The 26,022-nt window shown below is 38.0% G+C and overlaps 1 protein-coding gene across 17 annotated transcripts in view; it reads right to left on the reverse strand.

Annotated features, from left to right (window-relative positions):
- KDM6A (lysine demethylase 6A) overlaps positions 1-26,022 on the reverse strand; it is a 156,555-nt gene that overhangs the window by 68,121 nt on the left and 62,412 nt on the right. For 16 of the 17 annotated variants that reach the window (XR_003990028.1, XR_003990026.1, XR_003990029.1 and 13 more), the window contains 2 exons: positions 14,943-15,001; positions 4,019-4,139 (listed from right to left, as the gene is read on the reverse strand). Coding sequence is in view for 7 of the 17 variants with exons in the window: in XM_030476368.1 (XP_030332228.1) it covers positions 4,019-4,139; positions 14,943-15,001 (180 nt within the window). In the remaining 10 variants the exon portion in view is untranslated. The remainder of the gene's footprint in view (positions 1-4,018; positions 4,140-14,942; positions 15,002-26,022) is intronic. The other variant, XR_003990032.1, reaches the window with a different exon arrangement.

The following is a 26,022-nucleotide window of genomic DNA, read 5'->3' on the forward strand; positions in this document are numbered from 1 at the left end:
ACTTAAAAGAAAAACTCAGACACGTGCAAGACAGGATGATTACAAACACCTATGAGAAAAGGAGGCTAAAACTGAAAAAATACTCAATGAATAGGAAAATTACTAAGATAGCAAGTGACATGCCAGAAATAATGTGGCACGTACTCAGAATCTTGACCATTTTTTCCATCTACATTTACCAAACCAATAAAAAGATATACTATGTTCCCACAGATCTTGCTTTATTCTCCTTTGAGGTTATCATGGTTCAACCACAGCTAACACCACTGAACACAGTATTCTTAGTGTCATTTGTAGGAAACGGCAAATAAGAAGGGGGCAGCAGGACACTCAGTAAGTGTGAAAAGGCTAGGACTGTGATGTACACCTAAACAGAACCATAGAATCATTTAGGTTGGAAAAGAACCTTAAGATCATTGAGTCCAGCTAAACTAACTGCTATAGTAATCAATAATACCATCCCCCTAAGTCACTGCCAGTTGATTCTGGAATTAAGTTGCACTTTTCTGATGAATGGGCAAATTCAGTTTTGATGTATCACTTGTGAAGGTAACACTGCCCTAACTGTCTGGTTACACAAGGACTGTTTTCTTTCAACCAGAAAGGCTACTTTTTTCTTTTCTTTTTTCCTCAATGGAAGACTGAAGGCCAAGTAATTTTCAACAGCACTGGTGTTCTTTCCAGAGTTTATGGCAATGGGATAACTGAGCAGTCAAGGGTTCTCACAGTAATTTGCAAGTCTTAACTGCAGCAATGTTAAAAACATGCAAAAGCAGTAATTGATTTTGAAAAAACACTGAGAGTTGATTTTATGCTTGTTAAACAGCACTCTAGTAATTATCTTGATCATCAACATCTTAAAATAGTAAAAATTAATTTTGTGCTTAAATTGCTTACATAAAATATAGATGATTTATGTTAATGCTCTAAAATTGTGAAAAACATGGAATATTTGACCTTCAGACTCCCATCTTCCCCCTTTGCCTGAAGACTCTTACTGCCAATGACTCATCTGTTGGCAATGGTTTATTCTTAGCAATTACAGACTTAACATGAACATTTAAATACCATCAAAAACATTATGATATTTCAGAGTACATTAATGCAACGTTGGTAAAATCTGTGAAATCCAGAACAGTCACAAGTTAATAGTGGATGAAAACTTACTTTCACTTTCTGCCTCGATGTCAAATAAGAAGCTAACACTGGGCTATGGTTTTAATTTATACAGATCCCCAGGGAAAGGGTCTGTGCTCAAGGCCAGTCACGAGCAGGCTGAATCCTCTAAAATCCAGGATCCTTTTAAAAAAGTCCAAAAAAACCTCCAACAAAACTAAAAAAGACACAACAGGACAACCGTGTCTCTTCATTACTTTGGGTTACTTATCTTTTTGTGAAGAGACAAGATACTCTGTCTCAGAGAACGAGACAGACATTCCATGAAAACATCCTTTAGCACTCTTTCATCTTATCTCTTCCTCATTTTCTTCTCCCCATGCTTGTGTACAACCACTGCACCAGCAGTTTCTTTTTTTCTCTTCACTAAGGAAGTATTTTCTGACTTGCCTCTCATTCTTGTCAGTCACAGATTCTGGCTTAACGGTTTTTTTGAAACCTCACCTCAGGGACCAGTCATATTGGCTTTTAAAGAAGCTACTACCCTGCTTGTTCTACTTAGTTTACTCCTCAAGTGATATACTCTGATATATTTCAATCACGAATATTTTGTTTTCAAACAAAATAATCAGTCTCAGGACTCTACATTAAATTCACAGCTGAGCTGAACTTAAACCAGCTGAAACTGTTCAAGACTGAGTGGACTGCCCCACTGGGTCTTTTCTTTCTTGCTCCTCGCTATTATTCTCTGCTAAGGATTGCAATCTCCATTGCAAAGGAAGCAAACCAGAAACTGGCCTGGCTTTCAGTTTCTGTTGATAAATCCTGATTAGACTTTTGTGTTATGTTTTGCACCAGAAGGGGATAACAGAGCTCTACCCTCTCCTTCCCATTCACATACTCCTGCAATCTACCTTGCACTGGATCTAGCAACTAGACAATCTCAAGTTGACCTGGTTTAGACTTCTGATCCACCTCAGTCTGCAAATGGAAATAAAAAAATAACTCAATTCAATGCAGCAGAGGCTGCTGAACAATGCAATTGGAATAGCAAGGTGGAAAATGAGAAAACCTTTTAGCAACAACCTGCAGTTATATTGCTGTAAGGACATTGTGAAACTATGTTTAGTGCAACCCTCACCCCTACCCCCCCATGATTATTACATCACCCTTTTGAAGATCCTTACTCTGCTCCAATGTAGGATGTTTTTGTTGCTGCCATTTGTTTTCTTAAGTGACTTAATCACATTGCACATAAAAGCAATGGAATCATAATTTTGCATTACAAAAGATTAATTTCTTTCTGTTTTTAAAATACTACTTTGGTGTTTTTCCTATTCATCCTTGGCATACTGAAAACTGAAAGTGACCTTTCTGTTTTGCGAAGTTGCAAAGATCAAACACAGTAAATTATTTCGATTGAATCAAGTATTTAAACAGATATTATGAGGATTCAGTGACAGAATTACATATTTCATGGCACAGCAGGAAGAGGTTATTTCTTGATCAACTTCTTCTATTGAAGATTAAAATACGGAAGTTCCTTCCACTAACTGATTACAAGTTTACTATCTCCCTGTAAATTTACTCTTCTGTAAATTGTTTGTCCCTGACTTCTTTAAAACCAAACCCAAAATGTAATTCTGCAGCACTTCTTTTACTCCCTATGACAGCCGATACTAAATCCGTGCCAAAGTACAAGAAAATAGGATCAAACTCACATATAAGCCCTTTCCCAACATAGCGACCTATCCATACCTTCCCTTGCTCTCCCTTTGCCTTTTATTGCACTGAATCTTTCCTACTCCTATGCAATATCCTTTAACCACAACTTCCAACTATGCCTGCTTCTGACTGAAAGCTCAGAGTCTGGATGAAGAAAAGGAAGCCTGATGAGAGAAGTGCTTCCCATTACTACAAATACTGAAAGCAAAAAGTTGAGAGCAGCACTCTACTCTTTAAAATCTCGGACACTGTGATTCTGATAACCTCACAAATACAACTTCCAGGAAACAATCTGCCAGGAAAAGGATGCCAATTAAAAAAATTCCAGTTTCAGGAGGGATTAATAAGCAGAAACATGTTTATAAATTACACTTAATTGCAAATTACAAAATTCTCAGCCCTGCAGGTGTATTTCCCACCATATGAAACTCCATTAAAGAACACTTCCTTTTTCCAAGACACACATATCTAAATTTAGAGGTCACGAAGGAAAGAACATAGGGATAGAGTAGGAAATGCAAGGAGGAAAAAAAAAAATGGGCAAGCATGTTGAATGGAAGGAGATAAAATGTCAGATTACAATCGGAGACAGAAAAAGCAGTAAAAAACTTTAAAGGAGTACAGAAGAGACAAAGTACTGCATTAACACAAACAATTTCTAACTGATTAGCCAGAAATTGTTGCCTTAGAAGCTGACTCTCAAACCAGGAAATGAAAGAGTAACTGGTAGGAAAGTAGAAATTATATAAAAAATTGATATGAGAACATTATTTTGAATAAGAGCTTTCTGTTTTTAATAATTTTTAAGAACTTCCTGTTTACAACAGGGCAGCTAGAGGAGAAAAAAAAAAAATAATCAAGAAGTCCAAGCTGCTAATTCTTCTCTTATTTTTCCTCCTTCCTCAGTCTCCCCCCAAAGATGTACTATTTTAACGAGACTCCTACACCAAACACTTGATCTACCGGAGTATCAGTGCTCATCTATAATTTTGCTGGGCTTTTCTGAGTATTTCTAGCTCTTAACACACTTCAAATTTGTCTTTAGAGTAAGGTACTTCATACTGAAGCTCTTGTACTTCTGAAGCAGGTATTATTTAATTGTTATATGCTCATGCATTCCAAGATGCGACACAACTTGTAACAAACATTAATTCAATCTGAAAGCTCTTAGACCTACCTTTAAACTAGACTCATAGTCTGTGTTCACTTTGAACATAAGCCCAAGTCGCAAATGAATTTCCTTGGCTCGACAAAAGCTGGGATCAACATAAAGCGCCTCCTGAAATGCTTTAATTGCCCTGAAAGAAAAACACAGATTAAAAAATGATTTCTTTTTTATGGAAGTATTACTTCATAATCAATATTATTTATATGACTAGCAGAAAGTGGATCAGAAAGCACTGTTACAGAAGAACACATCAAAATAGTAGTTTACATGTGATGGTTTTGGTGCATGGCTTTTGATTCTTCACAGGCTGGGTAATTTGTACTCCAGATATCCTGGTATATGTGAAAGTCTAATCTTTCCTATTAATTTAGAGAAACTAATTTGCTGCATGAAATCCAGTAACGTGTCTACTATTTCAAAAAGGATGACTCAGGACTTAGCAACAAAATTACTGCAACTTTAGAACGCTACAGTGATCGTTCATGTCACAACCAACTTTTGATTGCCGGTAAGTGCAGACCACCGAGAGCAGCAGCAGAACAGAAGGCCTAAGAAGGAGAGATTACACACATCTCTTCCCATTGCACCAACCTGCTCTGTTTTCCACTTTGTCCTCCCTTTCTCAGCACCAGTGCCACGTAGGGATTCAACCAATACCTGCTGCTCCATTAGTTTCCACTCACTCAATTACCTCCAGAAAAACACAGGTATGAAAGCCTGCCACCTCCTCCCACTCTAACTTGCTGTTCATATTCCTGCGATAGGTGAACATGGCACTGATTCTACTTCCTTGCCTTTAAATCCTCCCTACACATCCTCCAGTTCATGATGTCACTGTATCAGATAAAACAAAAACACTATGTAACAATTGTATCTTGAAGCAAAGAAAATTTGCTTCTAAACAGGACTGTTTTGCCTCTCAGGCCAACTGCATAAAATTAGGGCAGCTGAAACACAACTAAAAGGTAATAGATATAAATTCACAGAGGAATTAGGAAAGAAGCTAAGCCTTATTGTATCAGCTCGCGTGAAATCCAGACAGCTTGAAACAAAATACCTTCACACACATCACTGCTTGTACAATGACAGAAATCACAAACACTCTCACTTAGGGCAGATTAAAGCACCTAGGCGAGGGAGCACAGTCCCATTTGCTGTCCTAGGCAACCCCCGAGATCGATGCTGAGCAGGCAGATGATAGGCAAAGCCTCAAGGGAGAACTGTACCCACTGTGAAGCAGCACAGGGACACTGGACAAGAGTTAACCACAGTGCCTAAAATCACACAATGTTGAGGTAAATCGATTTCATTCCTACTCTCCAAGTGCAGTATTATTTACAAGGACAAAAGGTTAGCAGTTGCAATGGAAAATTCAATAAATATTTTTCATAGACTTTTTTTATTCACAAAATACGTAAATGACCATTTTTTAATCTATCAGCAAAAGCACTTCTACTCTAAAAATTCTTACAGGCTATTTTCTCATTCTTGATGGCAAAGCAAACCAAACGCACAGAACTTCCTCTAGGCAATGCAACAAAAATATACCTAAAGCATTATCTGACCTGTTTAACAGTACTTAAGAGCAGGTGGGATTGAAAAAATACTACATTTGTATTGTGAAACTGAAGCTTCCCCTATTACAATCTTTCAGAAAGGCTTTCCTTACCTTGTACCCTACTTTTCTGCTTACATAAGGAAAATGAGCAAGTGAAGTGCAAAAGAGACAAACTTGCACCAGCTAAGCAGTCTCGCACATCTCATCTGAACTTCCCTGCAATAGTATGGGTGGTGATGAATCACACACCTCAGTATCTACACCAAAATCATAACAAACAGGATCCAGATCTCATAACAGTATGCTCATCATCACCTACGAACACTACTCAAACTGGAAGGCCAAACACTGGACTGTTCACTAACATCAGCACCTATTTTAATCTATGCTTTTGTTATGCCGAAGTATAGATTTTATGATTATGTATTTGCATTCCTTGTCTTACCCCTAATATGATACTTGGTATGTAAGCCACTGGTATTTAAAATCTATTATTTGCATCTTGTTTAAAGACAGTATCCTAACTTCTAAAAAGGAAGAAAAATGGTGTCTGTGATACATATCAAAGAGAAGACAAAAATCAGGAATAAAGACATCGCAGTTCTAGAACACCTGGGGTATTTCCCCTATATCAAGTCTAAGTTGCAGAGATCATTGAAACATGGATTTCTAAAAAAGATTAAAAGAAACTGTAAGAGACAAAAATATTTTTGTAGTCTCTTGCTTACTGAACAGGAAATATTATTCACAGCCACAGCTGAGCAACAGAGTTAAACAAAGCTACAAGTGTAACAACTTTTAAGGACAGTTTAGAAGTTTAGTTTGAATGCACACTGTCATTCATTCAAAAGAACAAGAATGGTGCCTACCCCAGACTTTCAGAGAAGCACAGCACTTAAAACCCAGTAAAATTATAATCAGTGGACAAAATGAAAGACTGTGTGCCATTCAGCACAGAACCTGGCAGTCACAGACAGTCCCTGTGAAGTTCGTGTAAGGTTTTTTTCTGTGCAGACAACATGGCAACACCATTCATCCTAGTCTAGGCTGCTCATGGAGTCAGATTAAACATTAGCAGGCTCTGAGATAACATTTTAACCCAACACAATTTTCCAATGACAAGCCCAAAATGTGTAAGGAGAAAGAAAATCTGTAGGATGAGACATCAGTCTTTCACACAAAATCTATGCAGGAAGTAAACTGCATGCTCTTCAACCCATTTTGATGGATGCTTTGAAAAATAAATCAAATCAACCAAGTCAAAACAAAAGTCTCTGTACCATTTTCAAGTTACCATACTAACAGCTAAGTAACATTCTAGCTGTATATTTCAGTTAGACTTGATCACTCCTAAACTGGTGGTTTTGGAAGCAAAGGCAGAAATGCTTTAAAAGCACAATTTCCTTGAAAGGTTAGAAAATTCAAAGGAGTGTGGTCAGGGAGCACTGATTGCTCCCATCCATTGCATTGATTTGGCAATGGAATGGAGTGACACTGGTGGAGAGTTTGGTAAAAGACTCTCCACTTCGAAATTCTCCTTCAGTTTCTAATATGTGATGGATTTACATTTAAGAATGAATCCCTATGCACTCAAAATGCTAGGGTACTCCCGGGTCAGTGTCTTGCTTGCATTTTAAATTCTGTATCCTCAGATGCCATAATAAAAGCTGAAAGATAATTCTGAAATGTAGCATAAATTTAAACTTATAATGAAGCATAATTATATCAGTAAATTAAGTGGAAGATGTAAGAATACACCAAATACTCCCCAAAGCAGCTTTTCTAGTGAAAATCAGGTATTTTATCTTCTCCATTTAAAATACTGGCCTGCATCTTACTTGACTCTAATGTTAATTCTATATTGATTACGCAATTTGTAGTTATTCCAGTATGACAATAACTGATAGTAACAAATACAAATTACTTCCACTACTTCTCTGAAAAAGGACACTATCAAAATTTTACAAATAAAGTGATTGGAAAGGCAGTATTTTCAGTAATTTCTATCAGTGGTAGGTGCTCATGTCTAATTAGGTAACTATAGCCTCATTTTAAATAGTCAGTAAAATTTTCATAGAATAAACCACTCAAACTCTGAAAAGACACTTACTTATTAAGTCTTACAGACAGATAAGCAATTCTACAACATAACTGAATCAATATTGATCTAATTTTGCCTATGGGGAACACTTAAACAAAGTAGCAATGCACTGAAGATTACAGGACACATCAAGAACACAGACTACAGTAAAAACTTTTATTTTGGGGCTGTCTGTTTCCCAGTGTCCTGCCAAAATCTCCAGATTCAATCCTTTATTACACCAATAGCGAAACATCTGCAACATCGCTGACATCCCTTTCAGTTGCAAGTGCTCTGTAACATCCAACACAGATGGCATTGGGCTTGCTACAGGTTGGTACAACACAGAAAGAAGTGGACATGAGAAGCGAAAAGTAGGAGCAAGAGTTGTAAAGGTAAATGAGTTGTAAATGAGAGAACGTGGCCCAGTGTAAGTAACTGCAGTCCTTCCTGGCCCATCTGTTTGCCTGAGTTGGGCTTTCTGGATACAGCAGAGGTCACCTGATCCTTGTATAGACCTTTGCTCCGAAACATTACTAATCCCATTTCTGTCCTCTGCCCAAGCCTACATACAGAAAGGTGGGGGTCTAGAGGATTCAAAGCATCCAAGTTATTCAGATGTTTTCCCTCAAAGCTCTTCTGGGGTTTGACCAAAACCGGAAGAGCATATATAACCTAACAGCTTGATGATCTGGCACATACGAAGCAGGATTTGGCTTAAGAGGCTAACGGCTTCCTTCAGAGATGATGGTGCACAGCCTTCCTCAAGTAGGTTGTTAGCCTTCACCACTGATTAATGGGACTTACTGCACAGACAGAGCTTTTCAATTTTAATCCTTCAGCAGACTAAGCATACATTAGTCCAAAGGAGAAGTCATTGCTGGGAGCTCTCATACTTCAGAAATAAATTACAGTCATCTAAATTCAGCAAGAAATGACTTTTGGTTTGTTCACTGAAGGTAACTGCGTGGTAAGAAACAACTCTGGTTGAGTCTACTAGCATTTACTTAAATTAAAGCTTTCTCCAACAATGGGAGCATTTCCACTAACGGACAGGAAGGCTATCCAACAATCAACAAAATAGAGCGAGACTGGAAAACAGACACTATGGGGGACAGAAAGCACCTCTAGGCTTACACTTTACACAGCACTGCTACAGTAATTCAGGAAAAATAAAAATGACATGGATCTATCATCTCCAAATCAAGACTTTCAGAATCAATACGGCAGCTACCTTTCCACCCACTTATCTACACAACAATGCCTATCATTATGAAAGTGAAGAAACCAGCTGAATAATAATTAATAGAAGATTATACTAAACATTTAGTGAACTCTCGTAAGACTTTTATTGAAAGGTTTTACTTGGATAGACTGTGAATAAAATCCACTTTGAACGAGGCAATATACTAAGAAATATACTAAAATAGCATCAGTTTAACTATTCACAAGTTAACACTCATGCATTTCCACAAAAACCATGAAAATCAGACTAAGTGTACAAAGTAAAAGAACGTAATATTATTCCAATATATCAGGAGAAATACTTGATGCAGTTTGAGTGAAAGTTTCTTTTTCTTTTTTATCTTTTTTCAACTTTCTGACCACCTATGCTAAGCCTCATGTCATTTCACAGCCTCACTAATGAAAATAGTGTGAGGCTATGATGGACAAATTTCTACGTGAAACTCATAATCATAGTTTGAGCATAAACAAAATGTACATATACAGCCATAGTCAAGACAGTGCAATTTTATGAAATACTTTTAGTCAGTCTTTAGATGCAACTCCTCTCTCCATAGGGCTGTGACAGCTAAGCGGTGAAATATTTTGTGTAACAAAGTCTTTAAACAGTTCTCTAGAACAGCAGCTGAGTAAGCGTTTTCCAGTATTAACAAATATTACACATTTTCAGCAATCCAAGAAGTGGTTTGATAAACCTACACCTAAGCTCTACAATGACCCTGCCTGAGCAGGTAGGTTGGACCAGATGACCTTCAGCGCTCCCTTCAGGCCTCAACCATTCTGTGATTCTGTGACACAATCACAGTAAGATGAGACAACAAAAGAGAAACATAATTGCTTCCTCATTAATGGTTAATTACAATTAGTATGTGTTGTCTATATTTACATTTACATTTTATATACCTAACAAATACATATATAGATCCACCCACCTGAAACATGAGAAATATTTGACAAAGCAGTATCTACACAGTGTGTCTAAATTCTACCCTCCTTACAAAGAGAACTACAAACACCAGATGAAAGGACTCCGGCAGAACAGGGAAAGAAGCACGAATACAGATGTGTACCTTGAAGATCATAAGTCACTGGTAAACAAGCTGGGTTTCTACTCTCAAATTATATTCTTCCTGGACTTTCCACTGCAGGTGTTTCCAAAGCAGGAACTTCACAAACTGCTAATTCCCAGAGCCATGACACTGCTGGGTGAACCTTAGAACCCTTCACACAAACTGCAACCACTGGACTATTTCATCAAGTGCTGCACGCCCTCTGTAACACCACAAACTACTGATATACCTGGAGGTGTGCAGAGCAGACATCGCATTTGATGAGTGGCTGCTGTCTACATGACGGGTGAGGCATTCCCACACAAGTGAAGGAGGTCCCCAATAGGGCGTTAGCATTCCTACATGCCCCACTACCCACTTGACGACTACTCTTTGCATGGAAGAGCCCAGTTCCTTGGATCTGTCAACCACTGACACAAGCAGCTTGAGAACCATCTAAAGGATCTGGTCTTGCTTATGGGGTGGACAAATCTTCCTGTGTTACTAACAGCTTGCCCCTGAAAAAAAGATAATGTATTGGGAGAGGAAGCAAAGAAGGGCAAAGAATGGACCTCAACAGCACAGAACTCTCCCACTCTCCCAGGCAAATGGCAACTACCACAAAACAATACTTTCTTGGGTAGATGATTAAGGCATGCAATACTGAAGGCTGGCACACAAGAATAGTGAAAAAAAGTTTACATTCCAGTGTAGACAACTGTATATTAAAAGCTGTTTAAACATCTCCTTTATGATTTCAGGATGACTGTGGGAAGAGCAAAACTTTATTTTCTGAAAAAGATGAAGAAGAATGACAGCCAGAGTGAGTGAGAAAGAGACTAAGCTCCTCCAGCTCAAATAAATGGTCTGTGATTTGCACTAAGAACATCTCACAGGTGATGACAAGGTTGTGTGTTTTCTTGTAGGTAGGTGGAAAAGAACGCTCCTGCCTCAGTGAAGCCTTCAAAGGACTTCTAGGAGAAAAGTAAGTCTCAGGTGTCTGAAGGCCTGCACAGTGACAGAAGAGATGAGATGCAGTACCACAGATAACAACTGAGGGCTGCCTTTTCCTGCCTGATTTTGGCCTTCAGAGCACTGTGGAATTCAGCAGCAGCAGAGATGGGAGGTGGAGAGCTTGCTCAGTGCTTGTATGTTGGAGATGAAGGTACACTCTGCCAATGGGGGTTGTATATGCTTCCTCCCTCTTGCCTATTAAATGTCTTTACCTGAGTTAAATAAGAATAATAAAAGACTACACCTGCCTTCTTGATGTCAAGATCCAATTCTGAATCAGAATTCAAGAAGGCAGAAAAGCTTTTTGGGCTGAACTCCCATGTCTCTCTTCCAAGGAGTCAAACTCATGGTAACAGGAGAAATTCTAGCATACAGAAGAGCCACAATGCAGCAGCGCAAACTGACTGGGCTGGCTATGAGATAACTTTAAAGGAGCCAGAAACAGAGATGGTTGTTCTAGATATCACTTGATATTGAACAGATGAATGACAGTGCTTTTGTTTTGGCAAGGATGGATGAAAAAGGGTCAGAAAGTTCCAGTTAGATACAACAGATTTTCTGCAGGCAGTCTGCATCTTTAACCATGACAGGGGTGAGGAAAAGGGTCTCTTGCATTAGTCTTTGGCTTTTTTCAGGGCTGTCCCCTCCCTGCAAAATGTCAATGCTGAAGGACTGAGGTTTACAGAACACAACTTCTACAGCTGCTAAGGATCTGGACTATGGAGCCTCAGGGTATGCGAAATGGGACAAAAAGGGTGACTGATCTCAGTCTCCTGCGAGGTGTTTCAGACAAACAGGATGTCCAGCAATTTGCAAGGTAATAGTCATGGAAAACACAGCAGGCTGGCCTTGGAGCACCACAGTTCTACCCTGGGATCCAAAGATGGTGTTAGAGCCAGTTTCAGGACACAACTGCAGATCTTGAACTCCAGATTTGAGTTCAAATCTGGTGGTACTCAAGTGTAAATGAACAGACAATAGACCAGTCAGGCTCAGCATCCTTACCGAAGTAAAAAAAAAAAAAAAGAATTGGCATCTAAGCCACTACACTTGGATGCGAGTATTGCACAGAAATGAAGTGATGACTTTCATAAACCAATAAAATTCTTTAAGTGTTCAATCTAAAAGACAACTAAGGAGGCTCTAGATTTATTAAAGTTAGGTGAGTATCTCAGCTATCTCTACTCTGCTGGTACGATACCGTGCTTGAGAAACAGGGAAACCACTGGGAAAACCAGCCAACCGCTTTCTTAGTACTTGATGGTAAATGGTGTAAAAAGAACAGAGTGCCAAAATTTAAGATCTGTAGGACCTGTTTTACCAGACTTCATTCAATTTATGGAGTTGATCCTTTATGGTATATCTCACTATAATAACTGCATGAGATAGCATTGGTCTGATCACACTATTGCGGCATTTGTATATACACTGAGAACTTTCAGTACTTCTATGAAGAGTCAGACAAAATCATCAATATAAAATGATGTATCAGCTAAGATTTGTACTTAAGATAACACTGTAATACTGCTTTAGTATACAGAGAAGTGTAAAATATTGCGTTACAGTGAATTGCATATGCATCTTGGAGCCAAACCAACACTTCTATTTTATTTCCAGCTTTCAATTTATGAAAGCTGGAAAACTTAAAAAATGATGTAAAAATAAGAACAAAACTTTTAAACCTGACCTTATTCCCACTTGCTTTTTTATTATCCCTTTTTATATGAGACATAAAAAAAGCTCAAGCACTTCCTTTCTCCTTTCCTTTTAGGAAGACTTTGTACATGCCTCTCATTAAAATCTATGACTATCTGAAGTGGTGTGGATAAAAAAATATATTCATGGGTGAAACACAATAACTTGAACTACCTTAAATGGTCTAGAGTTCTCCCATACCTGCTTGAAACATACAGATTTGTGTACTCTCTGGATAAATAAATAGATGGAATAGCTTCTGCAAGAAATAAGACAGTTTGACTCTGAAAAACGTCAAGCATTTCACTCTGAAAGAAGCAGGATTCTCCTTGCAATCTGCAAGAGAGTCCTGTAGATGGTTAAGATCTACAAAGAACAACATATCTACTGTAAATTACTTGCTATCACTTCCAAGTTTATTATGATTTTGTCACACCTAAACACCCACAACCACACATCCCACTCCTCTCGACCCCAAGAAAACACAGTAAAGGGCAGAGAGCATCAAAGGGATTAAAAAAAACCCAAAACAAACAACAACAAAGTGGAATATTTTATCTGTGTTAGATTTTCTTCTCTCAAAACTCTACCCAATACCCTAATGATATACAGCTTCCTTAGCACCAAACTATACCAAACTTTGCTGTATGAATGAAATGGCAAATATGATTATTCTACACAACTTGAACATAAAACTTTACACGCATTTAAGACAATGTAAATTAAGGCATTAATTTATACTCCTGTTCTCAACAAGCTTACTTAAAGCCATGGAAGAAAAATCTATATTTACTCAAAGCTCTAATTTATTAGTCCTTAGGCCTCACAATCACCTGACTTTGCTGCTCCATCCACTGGAAGGTGCTAATAAATAGCACAAACTGCTGACGGCAAAAGTCAACGGTGAACAGGTGGCCTTTCAAAAATCAACTACTCTAAATCTAACTACTCTGTCTTATTCAATTTTATCTTACAATTTTCTACCATTTTCACAGTGCAAGTTGTAACAAGCTACCCCTTGTAAGAAGAACTGGCGCACAAAATAATCTTGAACGTTAAATGATGAAGCCAAGTCTTCATAAGAACAAGAACATTCTGACACTTAGTGAAATTCAACCAAGATTGATCACAATCTTAAAATAGTGGATGCCCAGGCATTCTGAAAACTTTTCTGTTCTTCTCGTTAATTAGAATGCAATGTACAATACATGGCATTCGTTTCACCACTATCAATAAAGAAAGAAGCAATTTGCAAGATCAAAAAAAAAGTCCTGATTCTGAGCTCATGATTTAACCAACTTATCTCCATTTGAAGAATAAAAGCTTATTTATAGCCCAAGGAAAGCACAAATCTTTTGTCTTACAGACACATAGAAATAAGGAGGGGATGGGGTAGGAGGTGAGAGAAATACTGCTTTATTGTTCCAAACCATCAAACCATCAGTCGGTAGTCACTTACCGGCTCCTTAACTGCAGTTATGCTTAGTCCAGTAAGATGATAAACTTTTCAGTAATCACCAGGTAGTAAAGTCACACATTAACACTTTCCATGCTGAGTGTAAAAAAGCACTGACCTAAATACTGCACTTTTCTAACTTTCTTCCAATGACACTAACTCTATCTCTGCAAGAATAAATGCCAGTGAAAGTCTGAGGACCTTTCAACAGAACCCCAGCAACAGAATCTATTCCATTCATCGTTCTTCTGTCATCACCAATAAAGCAAAACCAAAACCCAAACTGAAAATCAACCCTTCCCTCCATATCCAACAGCAGCCCCTCCCTTTCAGTTCCCAAAGCCCTGCCAGAATTTCCAACTCTGAGTTTTTACATCAGTTTTAAACATTCTCATTCAAGTCTGAGTGTACTGCTTCTCATAGCCAAAACTTTTACATTATACAGCTATGTAACAATTGCTGAATGCAAAGCTAAATGAAAACAAGCCCACTTTGCCAGTTCTCCAAGAGAAAAGTTTTTTGTAAGTAGGCTTTCAACACAGGCTACAGACTATCAATAATAACAATTCACAAAAACCTGTTGAGTCATACTGCTCCATTCCCCTTGCTGAATCATATCATAAGGAGCTAAAATTCTTCTCCGGTAAGCGCTTTCAAGCAACTGTTGTGGTTGCCACAGATATGTAAGTCAGATATGTGACCTGGAACAGTATGTCTTCAAACATCTATAATAAAAAAATTAAACTATCATACACTCACACTGTACTGAAATTGAAATATTCACCTACTAATGAAACATCACACAATACTGATACCGTTAGTTTGTTCCAACTTACCATTGAAAGGCATTGTAATGGAAGTAGACCAAACCAAGGCCATATAAAAAGGCAGCATTCTGTAAAAGAAAGAAACTGTGTTTAAAAACCAGACAAGACAACCATATGCTGTAAGAATGACTTTCCACTATTTTACTCATCGTTTGACATTCTGTTTAAATTTCACCTTGAACAGGAAGAAACAAAATGAAGGAATGGAAAGACAGGCAGATACTAAAAAAAAAAAAAAAAGTAAAAAGAAAAAAAAAGAGTAAAAAAAAAAGTGATTCTTTACCAAGTATTTTTGGAGGAATAGCAACAACAGTAATATTCAAGTACTTTTACATCAGAGAAACTGATGTATTTTGTTCTACTTGTACAACAGCAGGGAAAGAAATGATGGAGTAGAGGTCTTAGGCAATTTAATATAATAAAAATGTTTTATGACTGAACACCATTTCATACTCATAATAATTTATACTAATATACAAGTAAACAAAGCTGCACACCCTGATTTCAGTGTCTAAAGTAGAACATTAATTATTTTAATCTGAAAATATGCTTAAGGAAATTTCACTTTTCTGAATACCAAAAATACAGATATTGGCTTCAAGCCCAAGACGATCACATTTCTTCATCATTAATCAAATTTCTATTTTCCCTACTTCGAAAAGAGGCGGGGGAGGAGGTGGGTGGGAGTGGGGGGGGGCAGGGAGGGGAAGAGGTAGAAGAACCATTCTCCCTCTGGAAACCCGTTTTCTTCCCACAGAAAAGTATGACTTGCTTCTAAAGTGACATTACACTAAGGATGTTTAATGCATGTTTAACTATCTAATTCTACAAATAATTAGTACGTATTTCCTGAATTAGAAAAAGCAATTTATTTATTTTTCCCCATGTAAAAGTTATGCCACACCATAGTTGTTTTCTATTTAGCAGAGCTGTTCCATTATTTAAAGGAGACAACACGTACATGCTGCCTGTAACACATTTTTAGGCTTTTCTTATATATAATTCTCATTTTGAGAGACAATGAGTACATCCCAAAGAACACAAAGCTCTGACACATGGACAAGACATGGAATTTCCATTGTTGAAGACTGTAGTTCAAGATAATGCCTCTTTCACTTGTTCAGCAAATCAAATTTCTGTGCAATGCCACGAAAGGAATCCTAGTTACGCCTTAAACCCAATCCAAATATAACCAATTTTTTCCTAGAAAATAACTGGTAACCAGAACAAATTCAAAGAGCAGCATTCATCAGAAACAGGACCCAATACTACCATTTCATTATACCTCATTTGTGTCTTCCAAATGCAAATTAAAATCAGGGGAAAATGCCAAAGATCCTTTCATGAATACAGCTGGATCATAGCTTCAGCCATGGACAGCTTCCAAGAAAATTATGTGGTATGACCAGATACTATGGCAATCAGAGCACTGGAAGATGTTAATGGGGGGAGTGAAGGGGGAAGTACCTAAACAATAAAAAGATGACAATTTACTACTACCATAAAAATCACATTCCTGTTTAATTGAACAAAAACATAACATGGACATCTGAAAGATAAAAGATCTCTCATTCTGTGCTCCATGCATTTCCTGCTTTCCAAGTGTGCTCTGGCAGCAACAGACTCGGAAAGAAGACAAGCTTGAAAACTGAGCATACATAATGCCTTACGTCATTTTAAATGAAGAAGTAAGATAGAATGAGATTTTCATGTATGCAACATGGAAGCTCCAAAACACAGCGCACACCTAGTAACCTTTATTGTGTTCAGGTCAGGCTCATTTGGAGAACAGAACTTAACAAAACTGCCCAGTGTTACCTCAAGAGATCCACCAACTGCAATCAAGACTAGATCATCGTGAAGATTAGAATAATAGTAATAACTGCAAGATTCAAGGAAAATATGCCAGACAACTAAAATGTCTTCAAAGAATTTAATTTCCTCTTCTGAAACCTATTAGAGTTCACAGTACAAATGAGTTACATATTCAGAAGATTAATCTAGATTATTATTTTGATCCTAAGGGTTAATAATGACCAACTTTCAAGGCACGACAGGACAAAGATGTAGATGATTCGTCCAAATGTCATTAATGTATCAAGTTCACGTGAGACTTTCAGGTTGTCCCTGCCCAGTAAAATACAGATCAGCCATTACTGCTCTGTCCCTTGTTCTGGGACTGTTTTTCCCATTTTTCTCTCATTCCCATTTGGCCTCACAAAGCATTTGAGATTGACCTTGAACATCTGTTAAGCTGCCACTGTCTTCTCAATATAAAACAGGGCAAGATTTAGGACCCTGTAATACTTTACTTCACATGTAAACATGCAAATTCTGAAATGTCAGTAGGGATCATATTTATCTGTCCTGAAATACTATAGCTCTAACCATAGGTAACACCATTAGTACTGCTCGTTCATTGTTTATTAGATTTGTCTTCAGAAAGACAAGAAAAATGTTTTAATCTGTGTATGAACCTCGATGGGACTTTCACGAGGACTGGAAGATATTAGTATTTCAATGTATGCAGTGTTTTCCCACAAATAATTCAAGGTGAAAAGCACACAAAATTTATTACTTTAGCAACTAACTTTTCTGCCTGGATTGCAGAATACCATCAAGTCCGATGTGCAGCCAAGTTCCTATTGGCAACATCCAATACAAAAGGCTAGAACAACTTAATGCATTACCAGGACCAAGCAGAATCACACACAAGATTTTTATCTACAAAACGTCCTTTTTCTTAACAAGATTCTGTGACTCTCTTTACCAGGAACACACTCCATCTTAAAAAAAAAATAATAATAAAAAAGGTATCTGTTTTCAGTTGCCTTTGTTTATTTTACTTGGACAAGTTTATCACAAAAAGTATCCATCCCATGTTTTTCAGTAAGATTACCTTTGTAATTTAATCCCTGCTATTCAGAATCCTGCTATAAATAGCTGGTAAAGTGGAATATAAGACCACTTTTACCCCCTCCGAACATTTTACAGTGAGGAGTAGAAAACAAAATTATCTTCTTATAATCCTTTCCTTGAACTTCTTAACAACCCTCACAATTTCTGAAAATCTCATGCTAACAAAACTCATTCTTCGGTTACTAATTTCTAATGTAATTTTTATGTTATCAGATTTCTTGCTCTACCAAAATGTACAGTAAACGGAAAAAAAACCCCTGCAAACCAAACCAGACTGTACCTCAAATTTGAAGCTGAATGTCTGCATTTTTTCATCTACAGCCATGCTATTAAAAAGCATGGAAAAAAATTAGAAATGCTATTTCCAAGCAGATGTCATTAACATTTTCTACAAACTACCAAAAATGTTAGAATGCTTCATACCAACCACTAGATGGCTCAAATATCTCTTTACATTTTACAGGCTTATGCAATTTGAGAAGATTGCTAAGTTTATTTTGTGTATTATGTTACTTACATGCACTATTTAGTGCTAAGCAATATTTCAATTGTATTTTACAACACGTATGAGCTACAGTATTTTACTGATAGGTAATTCAGAAGGCAAAAAATACATCTGTATGTACCTTTTTATGTAACTGAGACAAAAAAGCATGTTGAAGACTTTTTGGTCTTGTTTTAAGAAATCAAGGGGAAAAAAAAATAAATTAACCAATGAGGAAAACTCTGCCCATCTCACAGACCTTCTGCACTAACTCAAGTAACTGGTTCATAGTCTCTCTGAAGCAGCAGATGGAAACAGATCCCCAACATTTCATGTGCTCTGTTCTCTAGCCATTTCAGGCCAAGTTGACAACAAAGCCTTTTTCTCCATCTTCAAGCATGCAGCCAGTGGTTCCGGCAGAAAGACATGAGACTAGAACATCACAGTTACACTTTGTCTACAAACACAGGGTCAGAAAAATGCACCTGTCCTGTCTAACAAGTGGCCATACTCACATTCAGACTTACAAATAGCCATCTTCGACTACCACATCTGAGCGCAGATGTTTTTCACCTGTAACATGCGTATCTGCCACAGGCATTTGAAACCCTGTTTTGTCTTTTATAAACATAAGAATATACACAAAGAAGTTAAGCTTGAAAAGGAAAATCTCTTTGGCACGCACTTCTAGAAAATCAGAGCAGAAAAAGACACTGAAGACTCAAAGCAGCCTCACGACAGCATCCAGTCGGGACCCTGCAACTTAAAAATGAAAAGGAACAGTTTCTGCCATAGTTTCATAGCATTGCTGATTCAGAAACTTCCCTAAGACTGCCTCTCAATTTTGCCGATACAATCATTTGTATAGTACTACAGCCAACTGGATGCCAGAACTGATCTGAGTTATTAATATAGAGATTAAAAAGAAAAAAAAAAAAAGGATTATTTTTAACTGGATCAGTTTCCCAGCCAAGTTCACTGTGTAGCCCCCACCCCCCAACCCCCAGCAACTGCATTAGCACAAGTGAAAGAGTGGAATGTAGCAAAATAAGTAAAAGCTCTTTAAGCCTACACTGCTACCAACAAAATGCATATTGAACCTACAAGGACTTCTCAAGCAGAAAGAGTGAAATCCTAAAGATTTTAACAGGCAACCTACTTTTTTTTTTTTTTTTTAAAAAGCTCAGTACTTTATACATTGACTTGAGAGAAATCAACTTCTATGGGTAAGTAAAAGATGGATAAAAACATGGAATAACACCACAGCCTGCCTGTCAGCCTTCACCATGCAGGTAGGTCCTTAATCAGTGACACATGTAGGCAAATACACCACTTCTTCTTTATGACTCTAAGGGGTAGGGCCAGACATAGGTAAAATAATCCCTTTATTTCATTAAAAAGTTTCTAATATTTATACAGAAATCAGAGTGTACCCCACCATACTATGAAATAAAAAACAAAACAGGAGAAACAGTCGTACAGTCAGCTGGTGGAAGCCTAAAGATTAACTGTGGAAATAAAAAAAAAGGTAGTTCAGCACCCTTATGAGGCCAGTGACTGGTTTTCATTTGCTTACGACTGCCAGGAATCAAAAAGTCTTTGATGACACATTAAAGTTGCTTCCAACAGGACTCCAAACGCCCCTTCCATAGCTGCCTAAGCTCCAGCAGAACCTGCAGTCTGGCCCACATCACACCAGGCTGCAGAAGAGGTGGCACGTAGGCAGAGGGCCACTGCTCTTCAGGAGACCTAACTAGAAAAATAAGGTTTTACAGTTTACAGCTCATCCTGTGGTCACAAGGTCTCTCAGCCACCTGTTCGAAGCAAAAAACCACTTTTTTGTGTCCAAATGTGTGAATATGTTTATTTCTTTACTGAAAAAACAAAAGATTAAGTTTTGACACCATGGTGCCTAATACTTCCTCCTGACACTACTCAATATATAGTAGCAATTCCCTGGAGAGTATGCACCACATAAAAAATTTCACTCAGGTTCCTGTGTATAAACAGCTATATGCCTTTGGGAGCTGACAAGCTCTAGCAATTCCAGTCACAAAGATTGTAAGTGTTCAGGAGAAAGACGAGAGGGATTAAATAAAATCTGTTTAGATTTCTAGAAACATGAAAAAGAGAGCTCCCTATCTAGACGTTCTACACATTGCCAACACCCGTAGAAATACCAAGATCCCTGTAAGGGGTGTATTACAAATCAATTTCACTAGTTTTGGCTTCTTCAAGGTCTTCACGAAATTTTATAGTACTTGAAAAATTATTAGGTTTATACAGGATCTTTAAAATACAGCTATAATATTGCCAAAATCCACCTATGACTTGAAGAAGAAAACTGGGTAATACATCTTTTGTGATTCATAAAAAATACTTCTTTTTCTTTCACAGAAAAGTTTTTAAGAAGGTGAAGTAGAAAAAAACGTAACAAATAAAGCCCAAAGAAACAAAAATCACTATCCACAATGTAAAATATTTTTACTTCATTGTTTTCTTTCTTGTTAGTGGTACCTATCTTTGAAATTACCATGCTCTCCTCCCCATCCTGCTCATCTCCTTCTTAGGAAAGAGAGTACATTTGTCCATACCTTTTTCAACTCCTCACTAGTGCTGCATCTCCCTAATCCCTATAGCTCCCCTCTCAATGAGCACTACTCTTTAAACTTCTCTGAAACACTGCTGTCCCACCATTTCCACTCATGGACCAAGACACAGATGGCAAAACCTGCTTAAACAAGCTCAAGAGGGAGCCTGGTTCCACCACAGTCTATGAAATGGCTTCCCAGCAGTATCTGTAAAAAAGCTTCTTGTCACTCAGAGAAGGACAGGGTACATCAAGGTAAGACTATTATTGAATTATCAAAACCCACATACAGGAACTAATTCAAGATAGATTAATAATTTCAAAACCCTCTGCATAATATGCCGTGTTGCAACTGCTTTATAGGGACCACTTTAATATTAAAGTCGAATTGATAAAGTGACATTAAATAACTCAAAATATCTTCATTAATGATGGAATACATGCAGTTTTGTAAACTGGGTATTCCTTTATCCATAAGTAAATTTCACTCTTTAGCAAAATGGAATCCCAATCAACTAGTGTACTTCCTCAGATGTGTCGTAAGAACAAACAGCCAAGCAATGTCTAAACAGGGATTGCTGCTATGGGTATATGACTTACATGCCTTCCACTAAAGCTTATAAAATTTCACTTGATGTCAACATCTTCATTTTCCACTTGATACAAATATTTTCAATAATTTACACATTTTAACAGAAAACAGTATTTTGCTGAAACAAATCAAGTGAGCAAAGGTGTTGTGCAGCACGCAACATTAAATTCACCTTGAAAGACATTTTATAAAGACTATTTATCTAAGCAAATTTAATACTCTCCCTAAGATTCCCCAAATACTATTAACACTCACAAAGTTTCTAATTTATTTCATATGATACATGATTTTAAAAGAAGTCTCCTGACTCCAAACAGAAAGCCATATTTGAGACTGGATGCTTTGTAACTAAACTGATTTGCTTAAGGTTTGCACACGAAAACTGATATAGTATCTGTGGAGATCATCTAGTCCAACACTCTGCTCAAAGAATGGTCAACTAAAGCAGGTTTTTGAGGATGATGTCCAGCTGGGTTCTGACTGCCTCCAAGGATAGATGCTCCAACAAACTCCCTAGGCAACCTCCTCCACTGTTCAATCACCTTCACAATTAAAAGTTTTCCCTGTGTTTAAAAGGAATCCTGTTTTCAATTAGTGCCTGCTGCCTTGCCTTCTTTCAGCAGGCACCACTAGGAAGCGTGTAGTTGTATATTCATTACTTCCTGCATCAGGTATTTGTATACACCCTGACAAGATGCCTCTGAGCCTTATCTTCTCCAGGCTGAATAACCCCAGCTCTCTTAGCCTCCTCTCTTTGTATGACAGATGTTCCAAGACCTTAATCAGCATCATGGTCCTTTACAGGAGTTGCTCCAGTATCTGCCTATATTCTACTTGGAAGCCCAGCAGTGGACCCAGCCCCACAGGTCTCACCTGGGCTCAGCAGAGAGGAAAGATCACCTCCCTCAGTTTGATGATGAGGCTCTGCCTGACACAGCCCAGACTGCTGTTAGCTGCCTTTGCTACAACAGCACACTGATGGCTTATGGTCATCTTGCCCACCACGACCCCCAACGCCTTTTCTGCAAAGCTGCTTTCTAGCCAGGCAGCCTCAAGCCTGTGCTGGTGCACTGGATTATTCCTCCAAAGATACAGGACCTCGCAACTGCCTTTGTTGAACTTCATGAGGCTTTTGTAGGTGTCCAGGTCCCTCAGAACATCAGCACTACTATGTGGTCTCTTCCTAGCTTTGTATTCTCTGCAAATTTTCTGAAGGTGCACTCTACCTCATAATGCAGGTCATTAATGGAAGATGCTGAAGTACACTGTCCCCACTATTAACCCCCGGGGTACACCGCTAGTGGGGTACATCACTAGTGGCTGACCACCAGCTGGACTTTGTGATGGCAGTCACAATCCTCTGAGCCCAGGTTAGACAGTTTTCAATCTACCACACTGACCACTTACCATCTCCTCTGTACTCCATCAGTTTGTCTGTATTATGGGAAACTGTGTGTAATGCCTTGCCTTACTTAAGTAAACACAAACAATATCCACAGTTCTCACCCCTTCCACCAAGCTAGTCATTGTGTTGCAAATGGCTATCAGGTTCATCAAGCATAATTTCCCCTTCACAAATTCATGTTGATTACTTCCAATGACACTGCCCTGAGCACGTCTGGAAATAGTTTCCAGGATAATTCACTCGATTACTTTTTTAAGGATGTAGGTGAGCCTGACTGGCCTGTACTTCCTTGGATCCTCTTTCTTGAAGTCAGGAGTGACATTTCCTTTTTTCCAGACCTCAGGAACCCTCCCCCAGGAGGAGAATCCATCTACTAGGAAGAAAATTAACTCTATCCCTGCTGAAACCAGGACACCCATAATCCTGTCCTGTAGGCTCTTATTTTTTCTCCATACCCTTGAGGTAGGGCCCCAGTGTTGACTGGCAAAAGCAAATCAAATACAGAGCAGCTCTTCTCAACCTTGTTTTTCTTTGAAGACTAACATTTTTATTTCATACCTATTACAGGATTTGGTCTTTCTCTTTTTCCACCTAGACACACTGACCTAACAACAACTACTAGATCTCTTCACAAATGTTTTCAATCAAAAGTACAGAAATGGTGTGTATACATGAAGAGACATTAAATATTACTGAAACATCTTTTTTGGAAGATGACATTTGGACAGTTTATTGAAATGTTTTATTTCCTTTTATATGGCAAGTGATCATCACTATTTATGCCCATGATTTTCAAAACATTTAATGAAACAGATCTACTAGTATGGAATTTTACATTCCTGATTCACCATTTTCTAATCCTTCCCAGCAAGGATAGGCATCCCACTGAGTTTACAAGTAGCCCCATTATTTCCCTGTCGGTTTCTCACTGCTGGAGAATCACTACTATGTTGGAAAAAGCCTTAATATCATTAATTACACAGCTGTTCTATCTGAGGCCATCCACATAAAATGGGAGTGGACAAGCAGAATATACTAAAGCATGACTGACTACAGAGGGATTCAAATACACACAAGCAAACCAGTAAAAAACAAAAAGGAAAATCACAAAAATGAAGTGGCAAAACTGTCTATGGTTGTTCCCTTGAATCTTAAAGCCACATTGTGCTGGGTGCTACCTAGAACGATGCTGAATCTGGAATTCTGCTTAATGGAAATGAATAAGTTGAATTTTTAATAAGTTGCCGAAGAATGCTGTTGCTACTTGTTATCTTGCTATGTTGTTCTTTCCAGCTGAATAACTCTTGAACCAGTTAGATGCCTTTAAATGAACTTTGAAGAAAGGAGAATATCTCAAAGATGGAAAACTTGAGAAATGTCACTGAAAATACCTGCTGGATAAAGGAAAGAGCCCTCAAACCAAGGTCTGCTTGCAGAAAGCAGGTAGAGTTTAATTACTCTCCCCTCTTTTAGAAGAGAGACACTTAACCCATTAGCACAGTTTTACATCAAGCATGTTCTTTTCCTGCTCAGAGATGTCACAGAAAACAAGACGTCATTCAGGACACTTCACTAGGAAAACTAGAGGAATTCCAGTTTATGTGTGCTTGTAAAGTAAAGTGGGAGAAGGAAGGACAGGAGGTGTGAAAGGACAACAGACACCAGCCTGTCATTACCCAGGTTTCATTAGCTCTAGCATAAAAACAGTTTGTTCTGTAAACTGCAAACTGAACAAAATTCCACATTTGGAACAAAATTCTGAGTATCAGGTTTAGGAAAAAAGTCTCACTGGTTGCTTCAATTTTTACTTGATTTTTACAGTAGCCAGTAACATCTTTAGATGGGAAATGTTACTCGATAGAATATTTTGGGGTATATATTTTATGTGTTGTTATAAATACATAAAATATTAAAATAAGAATGTGTAACTTTTAAAAGATTTAACAGTATTCAGTATTGAAATGCAAGCTCATTGAGTAATGGTTGCTAGTTAGATATCAATCATTACTGAAAATTATTTTCCAATTAGGTCCGTAGTTGGTTAAGTAGTGACACTAATTGGTGTTCTAATTGGTGATTTGCTGTTTTATTTGTTAAAATGTACAAATACTTAAAATAGGATACAACAGACAAGGCAGCAAGCCCACATGACAGGCAGCTGGGGGAGCAGAGAAGATGGCCAGCAGCCAAGAGCAAAGCAGAGCAGCTGGGCAGCCCACCAACCATTCCCACAGAATATTTCAATCCCATCAAATCATCATTTCTTAACAGAAAACTGTACATCAGTGAATTTTCAGCCCACTCTATGAATATATACACACCAGTGAGTGCAAGAGCCCTCAATTTCTAAAGGCAAAACAAATAAAGAAAAAAATACAAACAAGCCAAATGATAGGACACTCACTCTCCACCATCTCTGTTAATCCTGAATTGCTCTACTTAGCTCTTTCTTCATCTACTCCAGAGCTCAGGTTTCTTTCCCGCACTAATCCCCCTCCTTCTTACGACTGTATCACTGCTGCTGTACCTGATGTTAGCTACTTCTGTCAACAATTTAACTTCTGAAAAATTAACTCTGAAAAATTGCCAATGGAAACATCACAACTGTCCTGAATCAGGAACCTTAACAATTTAAATCCGCTGGTCTCTCCTCAGTTCTGACTATTGCCCGATAATCACAAGGAAAGGTAATAAGAAACCTCTCAAAGCTGGTAGGTTTAAAATGTTTTTTCTCTGCGGCAGTTTATTCCTAAACTCTGTTGCTTTTGCAGGTGGCCAACAGCCTGAAGGAGGAGGGAAGAGAGGACAGGAGAGCCCACTAAACAATGCCACAGCATGGGGATTTTCTCCTCCTCTGTTCATTTGCCATCCTTTTGCAAGACTCTTGGGAACTCTTATTTAAAGATACCTTGCTAAGTTGAGTTCCATGTATTAATTTTACATTCTAATTGCTGCTCTTTGGTGTGAGTGGATACCCCCTTACTCTTGCACTGTAAGTCAGCAGAATCCCTTTCTAATCCACATAAGTGTTGATGCCTCCTTGTTCCTGTCATTTAATTCTTTTCCTAAACACAAACGCATCCACTTTACAATGTGCTG

This window comes from Strigops habroptila, chromosome 2, assembly GCF_004027225.2.
Source record: "Strigops habroptila isolate Jane chromosome 2, bStrHab1.2.pri, whole genome shotgun sequence".
NCBI classification, from domain to species: domain Eukaryota; kingdom Metazoa; phylum Chordata; class Aves; order Psittaciformes; family Psittacidae; genus Strigops; species Strigops habroptila.